This window comes from Chrysoperla carnea, chromosome 2 (assembly GCF_905475395.1).
Source record: "Chrysoperla carnea chromosome 2, inChrCarn1.1, whole genome shotgun sequence".
NCBI lineage: Eukaryota > Metazoa > Arthropoda > Insecta > Neuroptera > Chrysopidae > Chrysoperla > Chrysoperla carnea.
Window position 1 is genome coordinate 23532108 of NC_058338.1, and position 22280 is coordinate 23554387.

At 29.8% G+C, this 22280-nt stretch overlaps 3 protein-coding genes across 3 annotated transcripts in view; 2 read left to right on the forward strand and 1 right to left on the reverse strand.

Moving 5' to 3' along the window:
- The window catches only part of LOC123292564 (protocadherin-16), a 30957-nt gene extending 20236 nt beyond the window's left edge, over nt 1-10721 (forward strand). The window contains exons 2-13 of the mRNA XM_044873276.1: nt 4580-4669; nt 4740-4945; nt 5286-5486; nt 6835-7062; nt 7253-7453; nt 7608-7793; nt 7875-8018; nt 8093-8283; nt 8359-8646; nt 8774-9066; nt 9188-9438; nt 10605-10721. Coding sequence (XP_044729211.1) covers nt 4580-4669; nt 4740-4945; nt 5286-5486; nt 6835-7062; nt 7253-7453; nt 7608-7793; nt 7875-8018; nt 8093-8283; nt 8359-8646; nt 8774-9066; nt 9188-9438; nt 10605-10721 — 2396 coding nt within the window. The remainder of the gene's footprint in view (nt 1-4579; nt 4670-4739; nt 4946-5285; nt 5487-6834; nt 7063-7252; nt 7454-7607; nt 7794-7874; nt 8019-8092; nt 8284-8358; nt 8647-8773; nt 9067-9187; nt 9439-10604) is intronic.
- A 967-nt stretch (nt 10722-11688) lies between these two features.
- On the forward strand, nt 11689-19449 carry LOC123292382. The gene is made up of 9 exons (XM_044873018.1): nt 11689-12620; nt 14486-14791; nt 14977-15235; nt 15310-15569; nt 16021-16971; nt 17363-17804; nt 17866-18452; nt 18795-18941; nt 19272-19449. Exons 1-9 carry the CDS (start codon nt 11729-11731, stop codon nt 19406-19408), a joined length of 3981 nt encoding a protein of 1326 aa, XP_044728953.1. The 5' UTR covers nt 11689-11728; the 3' UTR covers nt 19409-19449.
- A 435-nt stretch (nt 19450-19884) lies between these two features.
- LOC123293287 (oxidized low-density lipoprotein receptor 1-like) lies at nt 19885-22076 on the reverse strand. The gene is made up of 4 exons (XM_044874052.1): nt 21724-22076; nt 20746-21056; nt 20392-20574; nt 19885-20332 (listed from the first exon to the last, which is right to left on the reverse strand). Exons 1-4 carry the CDS (start codon nt 21897-21899, stop codon nt 20076-20078), a joined length of 927 nt encoding a protein of 308 aa, XP_044729987.1. The 5' UTR covers nt 21900-22076; the 3' UTR covers nt 19885-20075.
- Between the last annotated feature and the right edge of the window lie 204 nt (nt 22077-22280).

Consider the following 22280-nt stretch of genomic DNA (forward strand, 5'->3'; position numbering starts at 1 on the left):
GTAGATTTTAGCACACACATATATATACATTTACTCTCTCTCTGTCTTGTTCTGTGCCTCTTTGGTTTGAACGACCTATAACTAATTCATTTTTACCTATCTTGAACTCACTGAAAATGGTTTTTCTAAACTGTAAATTCAAACGGCTGTGACTGTTTTAGCATCAGAATGATAATTGGTTTGTCTAATTAACAGTAATTTTCTATAGAAACCAACTGAATAATGAAAAATAGTGTGATTCCAATTGGTTCACAACCTACACGGTTATAAATACGTCACTACCGTTTTTTTTATTCAAAAATAGAACTCTTTTTTATTAATAATTAATAAAAAAATGGAATTATAAATTTAAAATTTATATATGAATTTGTGGTAAAAAAAAATAATGCAATCTTCAAAAACGGTAATTTGTTTGTTCAAGTGCATCTATGTAAAAATCGATTTATTTCTAAATGGTTTCGTGAATAAGAAAAATTAGCGCTTTGAAGTTAAGAATCTATTTCATCAATCATGTTCACATCTACGAACATTAACATTATTCTAAAGCTTGTATTATGGAAGTATAAAAGTAACATGTTTTTTGCAAGGACATATCTCACTTGCTAGCTCATTTTTTTTTTTACTTTTATTCAAATTAAAAATATTTAAACCTTATTTTGATCAACCTATATATGCCTTATACATGGTGGAAGCGTTGGGAACATTAATTTTTCTATAAACAGTATATGATAAATCAACTTATATGCGCTTCCACCAAAATTTTTAATATTTCATTTTATTTTTATTAAGAGTGACAATGTTTATCACATTAAAAACATTTTGAAAAAATTCTACCATCTGGATAATCATAGTTTTTTTTGTCCGAATAGGCCTGACTATAAACAGTTTGGCATAAATATTTCTACCTATATTAAAGGTATTAAATTCTCTGGTTTATGATTTACGTGAATTAAAAAATATTTTGTTTAATTATTTTTAGATGGTTTTTTCTACATTTCGTTTAACATTTGTGTAAAATCTCTGATTGGTGTTCATATATATATTTCTATTTATCAGCAATCTTTCTCATTTTACTTGCATGGTGTTGCATTTAAATAATAATTCCCACAAATATTGTTTGAACAAAATTTACATTTTCTAGATTTTTAGAAGATATAGATAGGTATGAATTTTAATCGTGATGAATAAATTTACTGAGTTCCTGCCATTAAGGAATCATTTATTTATTAGTTCCTGTCATTGTAGAATAATTTGTTGAATATATAGGTTTTTTAAATTGTTTTTCATTAATTTTTACTAGAAGTTGATTAAAAATTCGACTCGGATCCATTCAATAAAACAGAAAATAATTAAAACTTTTTTCAAAAATTGTAAAAATAAACAGGGTTAAAGATTTAGTTCTAATTAAAATTTTAATAAATTCAAAAGCATTTCAACCACATATCGGCTATTTTTATATCTCGATAAGTAATGACTGTTTGAAAAAAGTTCTCCTATGTGTGTTATAATGGTGAAAGCGCTGGGAAAAGTATGTAAAGTACTATGTGTAGCTTGTAAAGTACTATGTGTAGCATGGCAAAGAATACTAGTTTTTGATTATATTTCTATATAATTGAGCTGTTTCTTTTTTTATTTAGAAATGTTTTTTGAAAAAGTCAAAATATATTCTGTGACAAATATTTAGTACAAATTTAATGTCATTACAAGTTTCATATTTGCAGAAACTTAATCGCTCCATCAATTTCAGTTATTGAATAGTTATTTTCAATAAACAAACGATAGCAAAATGCCACTTTTATGTTAAGAAATTATATATATTCATATTACAGTTTCAAATTAGCTTCAGTACAAGAGCTTATTAAAAATGGCATTGTATTTCTTAAAAACAGCCATTTGACCTAATTTGCAACATCGGATTTCACACAAGTCATATGCGGTCATTTAGGTAAGCCAAGCTTTTACGGAAACTCTTCTTTAAAGGTAATATTAGGGGCCATTAATGTATTAATATTTGTTCGCACTTTACTTAAAATGTTTCTTTTGTTTGATGAAAGAATATATCTATTTTATCGAGATCATAATAATTCAAAATTGTTTATTAGATTAAAATCAAACAATAATGCTCGTGTTAATTTAATATTACCTACTTACAGTTAGCTATAAGTAAAAGTTTAGTAAAAGTTAAAACTGACGAAGGCGTAATGTCCAAATAAAATATATCTTGGTTTCCAAGCTTGGTCCATTTTTAAATAATCATCTCCCAAACTTGTATCAATATTGGCCCAGTTACTATTTCCTATATGGGTAGATCAAGTTTTTATATTATATCCTGTTATATATAAAAGGTATATGAAGGTATACCTATACTAACTTCTGGTCCCAGGTTTTTAACGCTTTGAAATATTGATGTTATTAATAAAACTTTGGCATAGGTGTTTATAAAAGCACCTATTAAGTTCATTGCCGTTTGTCCGTTCGTCCACCCATCTACCAGTCCGTAAGCACGATAGCTCAAAAACGAAATGAGATATCGAGCTGAAATCTTTATAGCGCGCTGAGGACATAACAAGTGTATTTGAGTTCGTAAATGAACAACAAAGATCAATTGGATCTTGAGCCCGTAGGTCCCATCGTATAAACCATTAGAGGTAGATCATTAGAGGTAAACATCAAGTTTAAACAAAACTTTAGTGTTCATTTTCTCCAAAACTATAAAAGATAGGTTGAAAATTTGCAAGTAGCTTCAACTAGTAGTATTGGCAACCACTGACATTTAGCACTTTCTAAACAAGGTATTTCAACAATTAACTCAGTCCATACCCATTAGTACTCCATAAAAGTACAAACCAAATTAGCAACTAATAACATATATCTCTTTGGAGACCAGAAGTCTAATAAATTACGATTAGCCAATTCATACTGATGAATTTATTTATATTAAATATACATTGGTTTTTAGTAAAATCTTCTTTTTATAAATATAATAATTTAATTTTTTCTTTTTTTTATAGTAAAGAGAGGCATATTTTTAAAAGAATTTGCTTATTACTCGCATCTAGGTACACATACATACTACTTAGTGCAAATTTTGGTTAAATGTGACGTAATTAGTTAACTGTAGCATATATATATAATTTAGATGAATATCCGATGTCCTTTATATCTAATTAGAAAAAATTAGTTAAGGAAGTTCGTGCACTATTTGTAACAACAGTGTACAATACTAAGACATTGTATCTATACAATAAATTGTTTTTTGTTTTTATGTTTTAAACAAGATAGACAAGTTTTCTTGGTATTCAAAAAATTTTTTATTGAAAAAAAAGGCTATTAATCGTTCGGAGATATATCGAAAAGTACTTTTTTTGGCTCGATACCTCTTACTTAGTTATACTTGTGATATTTATATGCCTAGATGTAAATCGAACATTCTTTATATTAGATGTCTCTTATTTCAACAAAAATTTGTGTGCAGAAAGATGCAAAGAATTTTATAATGTCCACATTGAAAGTACAGAATGCTTGAGTTTAAAAAATCTGAACTACTGATTTAACAACGGGCTTCTTGTCTCATACGTATATATATATATATATATATAATTGTGTTGAATTAATATTATTGTAGAAATATTTAAAAATAAAAATATTACGGTTTTTTATTGAGGTCTAATTAAGTACAGAACCGTATCATATTATATGTAATTTTATTATTCATATAAATACGCATATTTTTCTTTTTGTCTAAGTAATTAGCGGTTTATATTATTTTCTATCCAATAAGTAATTTGCATAGAAACATAGAAAAAGAATCTTATACAAGCCAAATTCTGAGTGTTTTTGCTAATTCATATTTTCTTGACATCAGATTTTTATACCAAAAAGATTATAATATATTTTAAAACATCACTTAATTGTTAAAGTAAATAATAATTAGCTATTAGGCTTATTAATATGACATAGACTTGCAGGCAACTTCGAGAGTCGCGTAAAAGTGAACAACACATTTACAAGAATTCAAGAATGTTCGTAAATACGAGTTGTTAGACATAATTATCAATAAAACCATACACCAGAAGTATATATCCATAAATGACAATTTATGCTGATGGGGAAATTAAAAACTAATAGTGAATAATTATAGTATAAATTGGTATTTGGCTTAGTTATAGGCTTAGTCTAACAACTTTTATTTCTACGAAAAATTTTATCAGTGTCTCTTTCACGCGGGTAAGACATCTTTCTATTTCTAAGTGCTCTATCAGTGGATAAATTTATTAACTGATTTGGTTAATTATCTCGGAATTTAGGTCTCAGATCGAAATTTGGTAAAGAGCTTCTTCGTTCATTTTTATCAATTTATTTAGGAAATCAAGAGTTCTGCGATCAATTATAAAACACCTTATATACAGATTCAAGCATATTCATATATTCAAATCCATAATATTATCCACGAGTCGAATAAGTACTTTTCAGATAATATTACAAAGCTCTTAAAAAATTGTACTCAAATATTTCCTTAATATTAAAATCCCTAAAAATATACTTTTATAAGTAATTAAAGACTACGTTTTATTTACAGGTATACCAGATAACAGATGCTACTTAGAAAATGGTGGTTCGGCAGAAAGTTTCTTTGTATCAGAAGATGTACCAGTTGGATCAGTTATCGGTGAGACTTACCTACTCATTTTTATTTAATATTTTAAACCTTGAAATATATATTTGGATTTTAATTCAAGGTGATCTTGGTATACATGGCGATCCACGACCAATAGAAAATGGTGGTAATATTATTTTACGGTTACAAGAAACAGACAGTCCTGTTCGGATCCCTCCGGGTACGGCTAGGTTGGTATTGACGAGGCCATTAGACAAAGAAGGAGTTTCTGGACCATCGTCAGTTTATGTGAATGTAATTTGTGATCGCCATAGAACAAATGATCCTGTAAGTACATTTTTTCCATGTGAAATTTTTTCAAAGTAAGGAAATTTCTAAAATTTGACATATATAGTGTGTCCCCGGATAGAGGTTACTATACTTGTAAATTTTCTTTTTTTTCATTTTAAGAAAAAAAGTAATTCTTTATAAAAAGATTTGCTTATTCTAAAAAGCATGTAGGCATATTTAAAACTTCTAAATAATGTACAGGGTAGCCAAAAAACTGAAACCCTTCCTTTTTATAAGTTGACAAAATGTTATTCAGAAAAGTTTAAAATCTGTCTAAATATTTTTAATAATATTTTTCTGTTCCAAAATTTTCACAATGCTTTGTTATACGTTTTAGGGATTTGTCATTCCAGTAACAATTCGAGTAACAGATGTAAATGACAATGCGCCACAATTTATTAACGCGCCATATGTTTTAAATGTGAGTGAAGTTACCGTTGTAGGAACACGAGTTTTACAAGGAATTCGTGCACAAGATGCAGATCAACATGGGCCATTTTCAACGGTGCATTATTCCGTTATATCAGGACCATATGCAGTAAGTTAATTTTTTTTAAATAATTTTCCAGAGCATCTATTATATTGATAATATTATCAATTCAACTTTTTTAATATATTTAAGCTGACCTTTGAAAGATGTTTTCATGTTGATGTAAAGGTAGTTTTATGGAATATTTTGGCATGATGCATGTCGAATTTATTTGACATAAATCCAGGAGAATAAAACTTTATTATTCAGTGTGGTTCACATAAAGCCCAATTATACAATTACTTGGACAAAAAGTTCAACTTGACTCTCTCGTAAGATCATCATGTGTCGATATATTGATATAATATCGATATTGTTTAAGAAATATCAGATTCTGAATAATGTTATTGAAACAATGATACTTAGAAATTGTACGCTGAACTCTATGAAAATATGATTGATTCAATATTTTCCAAAAGTTAATCATAATTTTATACAGTTCAGTTTCTAATCTGTATCAATCAAAACGTGGAAACTACAGTCAAACCTGGGCCAGTGCGGCCTATATAAGCGAACAATCACTAAAAATCAGAGTAATTTTTAGGTCCTTTAACCCTTAAAATTACTTTAAGTGAGAAAGAGAAAGTCGTCTTTCCCTATTTTCCTTCATTGACCTCTAAAACTGAAACTAATACTTGCTATTGCATTTCTGTTAGCGAAAGTCGAGCGTATTTAACATATGCATTCGTAAATTTCGTGGAACTAGAAAGCATCGTTTTTGTCTAAAATCTCTATAAGTGAGAAAAATCACTGATTTATCTGTATAATCGAGAAACTGATTTTGCGAAAAACCTCCATTAGCAACAAAAAATTGCAGACCCTTGAACTCGCTTATCCAGGTTCGACTGTACTTTTAAATCTCTAAAAACTTGGAAATTTGCTGTAGATCTACATGTTTTTAATAAAGCATGAATTTGGTTAGAACAACCGTACGTGCTTCTTAGAAACATGTAATTTTTTATTTGAAATCAAAATTTCATTTTAAATTATTTAAGGCTTTATGTGGGACACCTTACAGCTTTCGTTCGTAGTTTATTGTTCGGAAAACTCTCGATTATCCGCGGTTGGATTATTCAGTTTACAATCTAATTTTTATCTCCCTTCCTTTTATTTTTTCTTTTTAGTATTTGTGAAAATAAAAAGACGAATTTTAACTAGAAAACAGAAATAATTATACAATTTTTGTTTGAATTATTGTATTCATTTATATCGCTTTTCGAATATTTTATGGATAATGCGTGAAATTTGTTTATTGGCGATTATTGTGTCACTTAATTAGATAATCGGGAGTTTGCTTTATATGTTCCAATCAAATACTTAATAATAAAATTACAACCTAGAAAAATTAACTGTTTAGGATTACTTTGTATTTGAAAATCCATTGGAAGGAACTTTAGTTTTACGAAAATCGTTAGATTATGAAACACTGCCAGCATTTAGTGTGGGACTACGTGCGCAAGACCATGGTAATCCGCCACGTTCATCGGATACTGTTCTGCATGTAAACGTTATTGATGCTGACGATCAGAATCCACGATTTTTTGATGATAGATATACAGCAATTTTACCTAATCCGCCGATAAAGGTGAGTAAAAGACATGTTGAGTCTCTTCAACTTCAACTTCAACTCAAGTCCTGCCTGTGTTTTTTTTTCCTGTCACTCTTGGCCTCATTGTTCAAGACAATTGGACCAATCGTTTCTTCTATAAATTGTTGAAATTCCTTCTTCGAGGAATAAGCAAAATATCATTGTTTGTAAATTCTACAAATTACAGGGTGCTGCATTGGTGATCAATCCACGCGATGTTGGTGCTTACGATCAAGATGTGGGCATAAATGCTCCTATATTTTATACGTGGAATTCCGTTGGTGCAGACTACCAATTGTTTATTATTGACAGAGAAAGTGGGAAAATTCGATTGAAACGAGATTTTCTTGATAGTGAATTAATGCAACCAGCAACATTAGTTATAAGAGTAAGAATACTTTGTTTTTTTTATGCGAAATTTTGTCATTGGGCATTATGGTTTTATATGCAATACCATGACAGTGTCCTCTGATGTTATGGCACTGCTTAGACTTAATCTATTTTCTCCACAATTTTAATCGTTTTTCTTGAACTATTTTAAGGCAACCCAAGTTGATAACCCAGATCGTTATGCATTAGCAACGTTAACAGTTCAACGTAATGGAGATTATACTGGTGCCTCAGGTCCAGTTCGCTTTACACAAAAAGAATTTATAGCTGGAGCATTAGAAAGTTTACCAGCCCGATCGCAAATTACAACATTAGCAACAAACCATCCTGGGGATCGCGTAAGTTTCAAAGATTTACTCATAGTCAAGAGTTATTATTCTGAACAATTTGAGTAATTACACCTTATTAATTTTTTTCAGAATCTCAAATTTTATATTTCCGATCAAAAACTTTTAGACACATTTAGTATAGGACCTAATGGGGAATTAGTTTTAAGAAGACAATTGGATTACGAATCAGAGGATTCATTTGTGTTTAAAGTATTTGTAACTGACGGTGCTACGGTAAATACAATCAATTGAAATATATATATCTTTATTAGCTAAAAAATTATCCCATTTTCTTAAATTAATTTCAGAATGATTCTGCTATAGTAAATATAACAGTTTTAAATGTAAATGAATGGGAACCCAGATTTAGATATCCACAATACGAGTTTTTTGTCGCTGAAGGTCATGTTCAAAATGGTGTTTTGGTTGGACGCGTTCAAGCTGCAGATGGTGATCGTGGAGATCAAATAACACTCGCACTAAGTGGTCCATATGCAGGGTATATAAACATTTTACTTGAAATTATTAATCTTTTAATTCCTTTACCACCTAATTATTTTTTCTGTAAATCTAGAATGTTTAACATAAACACAAAAGGTGAAATTTATTTGCGAGATTTATGGCCTTTGAATACTTCAATTGTACACTTGGTCGCTGTGGCAACAGATAGTGGGATACCAGCTAGACGAGTTGCAGCACCCGTATTAGTTCATTTCCCGCCAAGTGCTGTTACAAATGGTGCAGCTGTAGGAGTAGCTGCTCGAGCTACTTCTGGAGGATTCATGGTTTTAACTGCATTTGCAATGATTTTAGGTTTATTAGGCATTGTTATTGCAATTTTAGTTACATATATTTGTAAAGTGTAAGTTAAATTTACATTAATTTTTGTATCCCAGTAAATCTGGCTTAAGACTTTTTCTTCTTTGGCTAAACTTTCTAAATTATTTTTATCAATTGAAAATAAATATTTTTGTGTTACCTTTAATTAGAAAAAGACCGAAGAGTGGCAAACGTAAAGTTGGAACTAGTGGATTCTTACAACATGAGAAATTACCACCGCCGCATAGCATGCCTGGTGTTGGAGCTGGTTTACTAGTCGGACAACTAGGTCCAAATAATTCTGTTTCTGGTGGTATTGCAAAAAATCCAGTATTTGGTGAAACTGTTAGTCCAAATCACAGCACAGAAGTGGGTCTTTGTTCAGAATCTAACTCTGAAATTGGTGTGGCATCTGCTCGAGGGGGTGTACCTAACATTGATCTCTACACAGCTACTGTAAAAAGTGAGTATTTTAAAAGCCTTGTGCTTTTTTGAAGTTGTCTAAAATTGAGTATAGTCTGAAGTCACTTTGGATACTTTTACCAAGTTATACCATTTTTATTAAAAACTTACTTCATTTTAAGGTATTATGTCTCGTGCACCAGGAACACGAGGTGGAATTTGTGCCGGAACTGGTACTGTTACAAGAATAGTCAGTCCTAAAGTACATCCAGCACCAAGTCCACCAGTTATATCACCACAAAATGATTTGGGCACTTCAAGTACAGCTAGCCCAAACAATACAAATTTAATAACACGTTCTGTAGAATGGCCATCTTCAGCAATGTCTACCCGTGTGAAGAAATTAAGTTGGGATGATGATTCCCAAACTAAGGTAAAACTAATGAACACAACAACTAACGGAATTAATTGTTTAATTACCCTGCAAATACTTGAATATCAATATTTCAACTATTTATTGTTATTAAAATTATTTTTAATTACATAAAATACATTCAGTTATCTTTTTTCGTTCTAGTGTTATTGTACTCACGGACAGACAGACATACGGTGGAACAGACAGAAAGACAGACGTACATACGGAAATGGACTATTTAGATGATTTTATAAACAACCTACCTCAAAATTTTGTTTCTACTACCAAAATTTCTAAGCGTTACAAACTTTGAACTAAATTATATATACTCCTGGCATATTATTTATAATAGAATTTCGAAAATCTGTTTTCATTTATAATTAAGTATCATTTTCGACATGTTAAATATTGAATTCTAAAATAAATATTTAACAAGTGAAAACAAACAATTGACTGAGTAAATTATTGAAATACCATGCATAGACAGTGTTGATTACTCTATCCCATAGCAGATACATACATGTCACACAAACATAACTGATATTCCAATATAATACATACCATAAAATTTACGCCTAATTTGCGCCCTCACGGGTAAACAGTGATGTTTACGAAAAAATGTTTCAAACAAAAGTTGGTTATTTTTTTATAAAGAATATTTTTTACATTTAAACTTTTGTTCTATCTCCTACGGTTTACAAGATGGGTCCTGCGGATCCAAGACCCAATTGACCTATGTTGCTCATTTACGAACTCGACCTCACTTTTTACGTCTTGAGTACGCTGTAAAAATTTCAACTTGATATCTTTTTTCGTTTTTGAGTTATCGTGTTGACAGGCAGACGGACAGACAACCGAAAATGGACTAATTAGATGATTTTATAAACACCTATACCAAAATTTAATTCATAGCATCAATATTTTTAAGCGTTACAAACTTGGGACTAAACTTAGTATACCTTGCATTTTACATATATGCATGGTATAAAAATATAATTATATAACGGGTGACAAATTAACAGAACATTTTTTCCGCTGTACAAACTTTATGTCTACTACTTATCTGAAGAAAAATATCCATTCGAATCCACACTAATACCTAACGCGTAATTTAAAATGAAAACAGATTTTAAGATAAATATATTCTATAAAAAAAATTAATGCGAATAAAATTGTTTTTCCAGACTGAAACCGATAGTGTGGATAATAATATAAAAATTAATAATAATGTTACGAATAATGAAAATGTGAATACCAGAACCCGAGTTAGCGAAAATACAAATCTTACTGTATATTTTTAATTTGTAATATATATTATATTAGATGTATATTAAAAAAATATTATAATTTTTATCTAAATAAATTAATTTATAATAAAAATTTTATACTTCTATTTTTCAACAAACCTTTTCTACAGAATGACTCTAAACCGTATAACTAATACCCCTATTTTCCCAGCAGAGTGAAAACTAGGTACGAACGAAGGTGTAGACTGTATATTCCTCTCACTACCTCGAGCGCAGGAGCGTGACTGTTCTCCCCAAACGTCACTTCATGGACGGTTCCTTTCATAGAGAAAAATAAGATCTCTCTCATAAATCGAAATTGTGAATGTAAATAAACATATCGGTAAATTTTTCGTAGTAAACGAGTGATTTAAATTATTTGAGTAGAGTTTTTTTAATAAATAGATTTGAGCTAGAGTTTTTTTTTTATAGGCATCCGAACAATTGATGTGAGTTGTGTTTGCATAAGGATAAGAATCCGAGTCATTCAGAGACATTCAAAGACATTTATAAATTATAAACGAGTCATTGGGTTTCTTCTGCTTGCTAGCCTTTGCCTAAATTTGAATTGTATATAAATTTAAAAAAATTTATTTACTCCGACTATTTTCTAATTTTTTTTTAAATTTTTGCGCTGGATCAACTTAAATAATGCTGCCCTCTGACCAAGCACAACAAACTTTATTTAAAACAATGATTTGGAAATTCATACACAGATGCCAGCACTTCACCCACTTCAACAACATATTTTTTTAAGTTGGTATCGCAATGTCAGGAAATAAGGTGCATAATAAAATAAATATTATTTAAAAATAAAATATAAATATAATTTCGAAATAATTATTTTAAATATAAAATATTAAATTACGTTTTTAAATGTACTATTTATAATTAAATATAAAAAATTATGTTAGATAATAACTATAACTATTTTAATAAAGTCTAAAATAAGTAAGGTTATGTTTTGATTATAATTATAATATTAATTATTATTAATAATTGACTATCAATTAAATAATAACATGGGGCGAAAGTGTCGTGTTAAAGATTGCTTATCGGATTCGAGGCGTTCAGAAGATATGGGAGTGACATTCCATAAGGTACCATTTCATGCTGATATTCGTCCAAAATGGTTGAGTCTTTGTAAAATACCATCAGAAAATCAAGCTAATAAAATCATTTACGTGTGTTCTCGTCATTTTCGGCGTAATGATTTTTGTACATTTAAAGGAACCAAGTATATGCTAAAACAAGGTGTTTTACCATCAATGTTTTCGTGGACTAATGATCCAAGCAAAACATCAAAAGACGTATCCGATACAAAAAATGAAGAACCATCAACATCTAAAGTTGACCAACCTACTGAAAACGAAAATAACGATGTTCAAACTGAAGTAGCTGAAAAAGTTGACGACATTCCAATCGCTCCAGTTACTAAGGAATCGCCTGTACGATCTCGACGAAGTAAAAAAAAATCTATCGATTTAGATAATAAAACTGAGATTAAAAACACTGAAAAAAATGAAGTAGCTGATAATGAAGAAGAAAAAATCGTTGCTGAAAAAATACTCACTAAATGTGAAGATATTAAATTTGATGAAAAAGATATAACGATGCACGACGAATATATTCCAGTTACAGATTTTACACAAGGATCGCGTGTAGAAGTTACAGATTTTAGTGGATCTTGGTTTCCAGCTCGTATTATTGAAGTTGATTATACCGAAAATGAAGTGTTTATAGAATTTGACGATTCTACTAAATCGAATGAATGGATTCCGATGGATAGTAAACGATTACGTCAACTAATGGATATTGAACGAAGCGTTCAGTATGATGTTGGTGAACGTGTTATGGCTATGTGGAAAAACTCAATTAAATTTCCCGCAACAATACAAAAGTCTCTCGGAAATGGTAAATATTGAATTTAGTTTACAATATCCTTTAAATATTGTTTAAAAAGTATTAAATACTTAAAAACACATTTACTTAATTTACGTTTTTATTTTTAATATTATTTTATTCTTTATTCGCTATATTTTTTATTTGACTATTAGATACACTTACTAAAAATGCCCTACAATAGGGTATTCCAATAATTTTTGAAAAAGTACTTCAAAATGTTGATTTTGCTAATAAAAAGCCACCAAAAATTTATTTTGTAAAAATACACACGCTTTCTTGCCAAAGACTTAATTTAAATTTTAAACCTTTTTTAAACTGTCAAAAACGCGGGCATCCAATTTGATGACGTAATATGGGTATCATTATACGAAATAACACAAATAAATTTGACAGATATATTCATAGACATCTGATTATAATAAATGTAAATACTTATTATCTATAGATATATTATACCCCGCTGTCTACACTGAACTAACTGATGGTCTATGACTCATACCGCTGTGACATTACAGCAGGGGTTACCCGCGTTTTAGGTCACGTGATATACAGTTTAAAAATTACGATTTTTGATTTTAATATTTTAAAAGAAAAAAGTGCTTTTATGACTCGAAATCAGAATATTTAAGTACATTTTTACATAAATTTTAACTTTTTTCAAATTTCATTATTTATTTTTGACTAACGATAATACCCTATTAAATGTTTGCACAAAGATTACTCTTCCATATGGAAGAGCAAGCGGAAAATTTACGCTTTTCCCATTGGCTCTCCAAAAATTATATTTTTGCATTGATCGTGGTTACCTATGTCGCCGCTCTGTCTGAAAAATTTTTCTTTGAGAAAAAGATAGGTTATCAATGCATGGAGCTGGTAAATTTGCAGATCTACTAAAAAATTACGGACGCAGTTAGTACTAGTGAATATTGCATATTGATCCAATATTAACGATAATTAAGAAGTGTTAAGTTCTGTTTTAATTTCTATATTTCACATAAATGAAGAAAAAACGTGATTAGTCCATTTTTGGTTATATTAACTTGTTATTGTACTATTGAACCCTTAAAATCGAGTTCCCTATAAAATTACACAAAATAGACTTTTTCCCCAGTGATTCTTCATATCAAATTTGGTTTGGTTCCATTTTACTCCAATGAAATCTTTTTATATTCATTAAACTGAACCAGTACCGATCGCAATCACTTAATATAGGTAATGATCGATTTGCTTACCCTCTTAGTAGGAAAACTGACGATGGCAAACTCTGCTTGAATGAGAATTAGAATAGAAAAATGTCTTATCATCACTTTTACGCTTCAATTTTGGCAAGTATATAGCGGCCATGTTGGAAAAGTTACACTTGTCAAATTCGAAAATTAATATCTCGGATTACGAAATTTAATCGGATATATTATATATTATATAAATTATAGGTATATTCGTGACGGGATAGACACTTCGTTTATTCAAATTTAAAATTGCAGCGGTTTTATTTGAAAAGGCTATAGCTCTATCTACTAGAAATACGATATGTCGTATTGTTCAAAATGAAAATTGGCCTATAATTTCGCTAAGAGAGATTGAGACCTATAATTTCGCTAAGAGTGCATTTTAATTAGTTCGGAAAAATAGAATATTGTTTTCTGCTTGTTTAAACTTTCATAGTGCGATTCATTAAGTGTTATATTTGATTTATGTTTTCACACAGTTTAATATGGTGAATTTACTGTTTTATTTCTACTATGAAATACTACAGCAGATACGTTAAGAAAGAAGACGGATACGGATACCAAAACTGATATTTGATTTATGAAGGATATTCAGGAATGCGTCTATCCGACACATTCACTAATATAATTTTTTATGTTTTTTAGATACTTATGAGGTATTATTTGACGACAATATACCATTAGTTTTAAAATCGTCAAAAATATCAAAATCAAATCAATCTCTAAAAAAAATGACACCCATTACACCAAAATCACATCCAAGTCCATTGTTTGCTCCAGTCGAAGGATCTAAACAAGATCGTCGAGATAGAAAACGAAAAATTAATGTTGCTGAACTATTTACAAGAAAACGTCCTAAAACCGATTCGTCTGTTGAGAAATCTGGTGGTACGTCTGGCTCAGATGGCGAGAAAGATATTAATGATAAAGATAAAGAAGCAAATGTGCAAGGTAAGATTAAGTAAGGATGTGCATATAATCAAAATTTAAATCCAAAGTAGGGTATTAATCAGATTTTTAATTTAGCACAAGATTGAGAGTCTGAATTTGTTTAATTAAAAATTGGAAGCCTGAAAATTATCCAACCTTTGCTTGTCCGCTGATGAATGAGATATAAAATTATTTTTTTATTTTAGTCACCCCAAAAATAAAAGAAATTAGTACACCAGTAACGCCCGTAACTACTTCAACGACCGAAGGTGGTATTTTCAGTCCTAATAGCGGCGATTGGGTATGTCGTTGGATAAATGGTGATCCGATTGGTATTCCAAGTGTTGTAGATACACGAAGATCAGTTATTGTAAGTGATCCAAGATTACCTGATGGTTGGATCAAACATTTAGTTTGTAGAGCTCAAGGAACATCTGCTGGAAAATGGGATACAGTTATTATTTGGTATGATTAATTAAATTTGTTTTCCAATATTTGTAAATATTTTTCTCATAATAATTTTAATTTAATAATTATAGTCCCGATGGAAAAAAGTTTCGGTCGAAGAATGATGTTCAAGCATATTTAGAAAAAGAAAAATTGCCGCATCCCATCGAAAAATTTGATTTTAGTCTACATTTGAAGAAAGCACGTTCTCTCGGTTTGTACGAAATCAATGAAAATATTAAAAAACAAACTCCCAAAACTTTGTTAATTCCTGCTGCTAAAGGAAAAGTGACTCCCAAAGTGGATATGAAAGTTGAGAAAACAGAAAAGGAGACTGTTGCAGATGATTCAAGTACGTAATTGATTGAAACGTTTTATTTTTATTTTTTTTAATGTTTTTTGACACAGAATAGTAGAGGTGTAATTACCATATCTTAAGACAATAAATCTTTACGAAAGGCGTGAGAAATCTCGTCAATTTTAATTTCAACGATTTAGAGATTTAGAACAATAATTTTATTTAGCATTTTTTATCAAGTGGCAAGCCTCTGCTTAGATAGAAGATTTCTTGTAACTGCAGCAGATAGAATAAAACACCCCTTTTAAACAAACTAAACTTCCAGTTCATTAGATGAGTAATCAAAATCATAATAGTGAGCATGAAAATATGTAGAGTAAGGGCATGAAAAGTATAAAATTAATAATTATTACAAAAAATGCTCATGAAAGTTCATACGGTTCGCTCCATACAAATTTTTTGTCCCGTGCAAACCTATTTTTATTAATTCAATCCTACTTTTTAGCTAACAATAGCAGTTTAAAAATTATTTGTGAAAATGGCGCTTACAAATGCCCTATCGAAGGATGTGCAAAAACGTTTAGAAAAGAGAATCTAACACAAATGCATGTGAAGCATTATCATCCTGAATATTCTAAATTCATCGGATCAACGCCAAACGTAGCTGATTTGGCATATGCAAGAACTGTTGGTGAACCAATTGAAGATTTTCTACCAAAATCAAGGTTAAGTCAAGGGAATGTTTCTTCTCCAACTGCAGAGAGAAAACCTGATATCCCTAAGTCTACAGTACGAACTTCTATTAGCAAAAGCATTTCTCTAAATGAAAATGAAAAATCAGTTGAAGGAAATATTACTGAACCTGAAACAAATATAGCAACAACTCCTGTAGTTAAACAAAAATCAAAAGAATCCGAAATTGTGAAAATATTAACAAATGATTCGAAAACTTCAAAAGATGTTTATAAAATGGATACTAAATTAATGTCTAAAATTTCGTCACCAAAATATGATAAGAAAGACTCACCACAACATATTTCTGAACTTAAGGATGTTATAGAAAAGCGAGAGCCTAAACATCATCCTCTTTCAGAAATCAAAGAAAATAAAAACACTTTTGAAAATAAACCACATGGTGGTGGTATTAAAACACTACTTCCAGTAATTCGAACCTCTCAGGATTCTGATAAAAAACATATTGAGCCACCATCTCCATATGATACTGAAGAATTACCCAAACCACCGATTATTCCAAAGAATGTATTTGGAAAACACTTGAAACGACGACGAAATAATTCTGAGGCTGATACTTACCACAGACGACGACGATATACGAAACATGATTATGAATATTATGCTGATTACCACGATGCTGGCAGTCGATCGCCAGATTATGTACCATATACCAGAAAAAAGAAAACTGTAGAATTTAATGAGGCGCCTCCAACTGTTGCAGGTATGATATTTAAATATTTATAAGTATAAATATGATTTATTTTTATGTTAACTTGTCACTGCTCAACACATCCAGTGATCTCCATTTCATTTGCTAGCGCTTTAATCGGTAATAATGATATGAAAAAGCCCTACCGCTTGCGCCTATTAAATTTTTCTAATAAAAATTTTTGGCTGTTTTATATGGAATAAGTTTCTAATTTTAAGTACTCTTCTATCTCTTTTCATTTATAGACATGAGTTAATTATCAAATAAATCAGTTAAAATATCTCTCTTTACACAAACAATTTTCATAGTGGGCAATTTTTGGGACTTACCTGATAAAATATTGCCTATAATAAATTAAAATGAAACGCATTTGATGTATTAACCCTTCATGACTCTGTTGTAGAGTATAATTATCAACCACAGCATCCAAAACAAATTGTAACGGATACTGGAGAAGTAATTAAAATTGTAACGATGAAACAAGAAGAGATTATAAACTGCACATGTGGATTTATGGAAGAAGATGGTCTTATGATACAATGTGAATTATGTTTATGTTGGCAACATGCATATTGTAACAGCATTGAAAGAGAGGATCAAGTTCCAGAAAAATATATCTGTTATATTTGTCAAAATCCCTTACGAATGCGGGCATCACGAAAATATTTTCATGATCAAGATTGGTTAAAGCAGGGTACTTTGGCAACCGCTAGCTTTCATGCTGTCGATGAAAATGTAACGAAAGCTCGATTTGAAAGATTACGTAAATCGCATGAATTGAGTGGAAATATTCATGAACTTTCGTCGGTTATGCATAGTTTAAGAGTTAAATTGAAAATTGCTGAGTAAGTAATAAATGCCAGCGTTATCTATTTATGATTACTAATACATTATTATTTTTTTTAGAAACAAAGATCATCCCAAATTCTATCTATGGTCAAAACCCTGGCCAAAAATCGAATTAGACAATAATATAGAGGATTTATTAAATAATCAAAATCGTTTAGAGAATGTGGTACCACCAGAAGTTGTTAAAGAAGAAATTGTTCCATCGAACGATATCGAATCATCTTTAAGCAAATTATTAGACTCAAATGAGCCTGTTGATCCAAATAAACAGTTGGAATTTGAAAATGAAATTATTTCAAAACCGGAAACAACATCAAGTACTACAAATAATGAATTGTTGAATATATTAGAAGGAAATGAAGGTTCTGATACGAAAATAACAGATGAAGATGTTGAAAAAAAAGATACATTACCACCAAATATTGAATTACCTCCAAAAAAAGATGCAGATAATCCTGATTTAAAATCAAATAAAAATTGGATTGACGGGGGTGTAATGTGTGGAGAAGTATCTGATGGAGAAATGATCAGTCAAGCACTTGCCAGTGAAGCATTAGCAAATGATTTACTTAGCTCGCCAACTACTTTAAACTTATCAGCATTAACTCCTAGTGATATTGAAAAAATTCAAAACACAATTGACAGTAAGTATTTTTAACTCTTCAAACTGGTAATAAAATATTTTTATGTATATTTCTATTCTAAAAAGATTCGATTATGCCATATTATAATAACAAAAAGTTCAGATTTTTAATCATTTTGAATTTAGACAATGTGATTATGGCTGGCTGGAAAGTAATTAGCTGGGCACCACATATTGCTCTGGCTCGCAACGAATTCCTATATAATGAATATTTTTCGCATTGCAAATATTGTAACTAATAACAATAATATAATATTTTTCGCTCCTCTTGAAAAAATTCACTTAATTTACGTAGCTCCATCGCCGTGACAAGTTTTTTTTTATACATATATTCATTGTTTAGATTCTGCATCATTAGTGAGTCCATGTGTACCTGAACCAGAAGCCAAAATAGAATCTGATGCCTGTCGAGAAAATCTTATTGAAAACATTAGTCATTACCAAAAACTAATTAATGACAGAATGGATCGTATGGAAGAACAAATCAAAAGTAAGTGTTTAAATTTTACGAACAACGTTTATTTCATATTTTACCAAATCACTCGATTAGATCTGATCGAGTTTTCATTTCTTTCGCCTTTTTTTTGACAGCACCCAGTAAAATAAAATGATAACTGAATAGTTTGTAGCTAGAATTTTGATATCTCTAAAGTTTCTTAAAACATTTGCCATTTAGTTTCGGATGGCAGAATCTACACAATTTACTTCGAAAATTAAATGTGAATATGTTTTTAAAACGTTTGAATCGTTTTATTAAATTGCTTTATGAAAATTTATAATTTTAATAAGTTAAAAACGTTTGTTATTTAATTTTTTGCAGAATTAGAGGATGAAAGCGGTGATACACATGGAGGTTTACCAGAAGTAACGTCTCAAAATGATGTGAAAATGAAAGAAGCATTTGTAATGTTAATTCGAGATCTTGGAAAAATACGAAAACTTGCAGCATTGTATTAAATTGTATATTTTTATTTCAATAAATATTTTTTTTATATGTACACCGATATTTAAAATTTATAAAAAAACAAAAGATTTTTTAATCCACTATGAGCTCTAGGTGATCAAAAGCTTGTTTTTCACGCTCATACTTCGATTTTTTACCTCGCTTAAATTTAAATAAATTTAATCTAATTATATTAATCTAAGAAATGAAGTCGGATAAAGATTAAAAGTTTGCAATTCTAAAGAACAAGAATAGACAAAAATTGTTAAAAATCGTCCAAAATATGTGATTCAATAAGTTTCAAATCAAATACCACAATAATTTCGACAAAATCAAATTTTCATCAAAATGAAGTTGTTTTTTTGTTTTTAATCACTTGTATCTCAAAAACGGTGAGTTCTAGGAAAAAAAGTTTAAAATAAATGTGTTTTCTCAAATTTTTCACGCGCGAATGGTAAAAGCACACTTTCTAATCAATATGACTTTATTCCTCTTATAGATATAGATATTATAGATTCTTTAGAATTGCAATTTTAAACGCTTCACTTCCTACAGTATATGAACCAGATGTATGAGCACCCGCTACTCTCCTTGAAAAAATTCAAAATAAAACATTTTGGATTTCAGAGCGGTTTTACGAATTGTTTGCGACACATTGTATACTTTAAATAACTGTTGTAATTAATTTAATTGTTTCGCTAATCTAGAAATTCCATTACTGAGTGTTTTATCTTCCTGCTCGCAAATAAAATATTGTGGCATCGAACAATCTACACCTCGGTAATTGTATCGACGATATGAAGGATCATAAACAACACCCAGACATCGACCAGAACCTCTAATTTCACTCGAATTTGGTTTGTTCATTACTGGTTTAGCTGAACCACTCCATATCCATAATAAACCAGGGTTTAATCCCGAGGTCCAAAAATCTCGTCCTATTTAATAACAATATTTATTTTAAAAATCATAAAAAAATTTAGGCAAGCATTTTTACCTTTAAAATAACTCCAAGATTGAATATACGAAATGACGCTTTCACGTTCTTCAATTGTTTCAAATTCTACAAGAGATGCACCCATTCTTTTACAGTATTTATTAGCTACTTGCCAATCAAATTTTCTTTCTCCAAAATAGTAGCATCCTTCACCAGCCCGAGTAAAATTAAGCGGGCAAGGCTCTAAAATAAAATTTAAATAAATCATCTATGTAGTAAATCATATTCAATTAATTCGCTTTGCTGTGACTTCTTAAATTTTCAGCTTCGAAAAGCAAGAGGTCAAATCAAGTATAGATGTTTAAAAAAGGATTTTACCATATAAATAAATTGTTAGTTAGATATTTTCCAAACCTGTATCAATTTTATTTCCAGCTACAACCGAATACATAATTTCTTCTACATGCCGTAAACGTTTTTCCATAATATCAACTTTATAGGCCATTTTTTCGAACGCACTCAATAAATACAAATCAGTTTCACTAACTTCACGTCCCGGGGATTGTACACTTACTGGATTGTTTGGATTATTTGGAATTTGTGGTTTCATCACCGTTGGGATTGGACGATTTACAATTTTACCAGGTCTAGTATCATTTAATATTGTTATTCGTGATGCAACAAATCCACCTTCTGTTTTTGGAATGTGCAAGACTTTTCCTTCCCTAAAATAAAGGAATTTATTAAATATTTTAAAAATATATTACCATAGATAAACTAACAAAAATTTATATAAAAAAAGTATGCCGCAAAATGTTCGATTACTTTTATTCCTAACGTCTCCCTAAGTATTTACCCTTTCTTCTAAAACACCCTGAACAACCTATGCACTGTAAATCCTTGAAAAAAATATCACCGAAAAAATATCAAGAAAGAGATATCCTTGGGAAAAATTTTCGGTGACAAAATATTTTTGAAAAATGAAAACAAACATTGACTTGAGTTTAATTGTTGAAATATCCTCTTTTGGAATTTGGTGTTGAATTCCAATGCTTGCATTATTTTTAATAAATTAGATGTTTTAAAAAAAAAACACAATTATGGCCTTCATTTATTTTGGATTTCGAAAATTTTCAAAAGTATTTTCTAGAATTTTTCATAAATGCCTATCTTTTATAATTTTGGAGAAAATGAACACCAAATTTTGTCCTAATTTGCCCTCTCTCAGGTAAACAGTATTTGTGAATTTTTTTAACTTAAAATAGTTATTTTGTAATAATCCCAAATTTGTTGTAAGTTTTGGCAAATTTTTTTACAAATAATTTTTTGTATATTTTTTCTGTAGTACCATAATCGAATTATAATTATAAAAATTTAAAAATAAAATTTTACCTTAAGTTATAGTTTTCATATGACAAAGTATATTTTTCCAACAATGGTCCAAATACACCATCGTCTGCAGTATCCCATACATCATTGTTGTCATTTGTACTGGTGTCAGTAGAATTCACACAACAATACAGAAAACTTAATATAATTAAACAATGAACACTTTTCTTGATAATCATTATGCTGTTATACTTTACATAAATAAAATAAAAACAAGAAGCTCTCTGTTCTTGAATCTTGAACTGATCTCACTCAAATATTAAAATTAAAACAAAGACTTGTTCAAGTAGTTAATACTGACAGTTTAAACTTCTTTTTAATATAGAGGTAAAAGTTAAATCAGAATATTATAGGAGACGAATAATGAGTGGGTGAGCTTAGGGGGTTTAATGTCTTTTGATTTACATTTTATTGCGCTTCTCTACTACGAGCTAGAAAGGGTCATGATAAAACATCACATTCTGATTAAATTGTTTTAGAAAACAACAATTGACTGAGTTAATTGTTGGAATATCCGGTGTAGAAAGTGTTGAATGTCAACGCTTGCATTTTTTATAAAT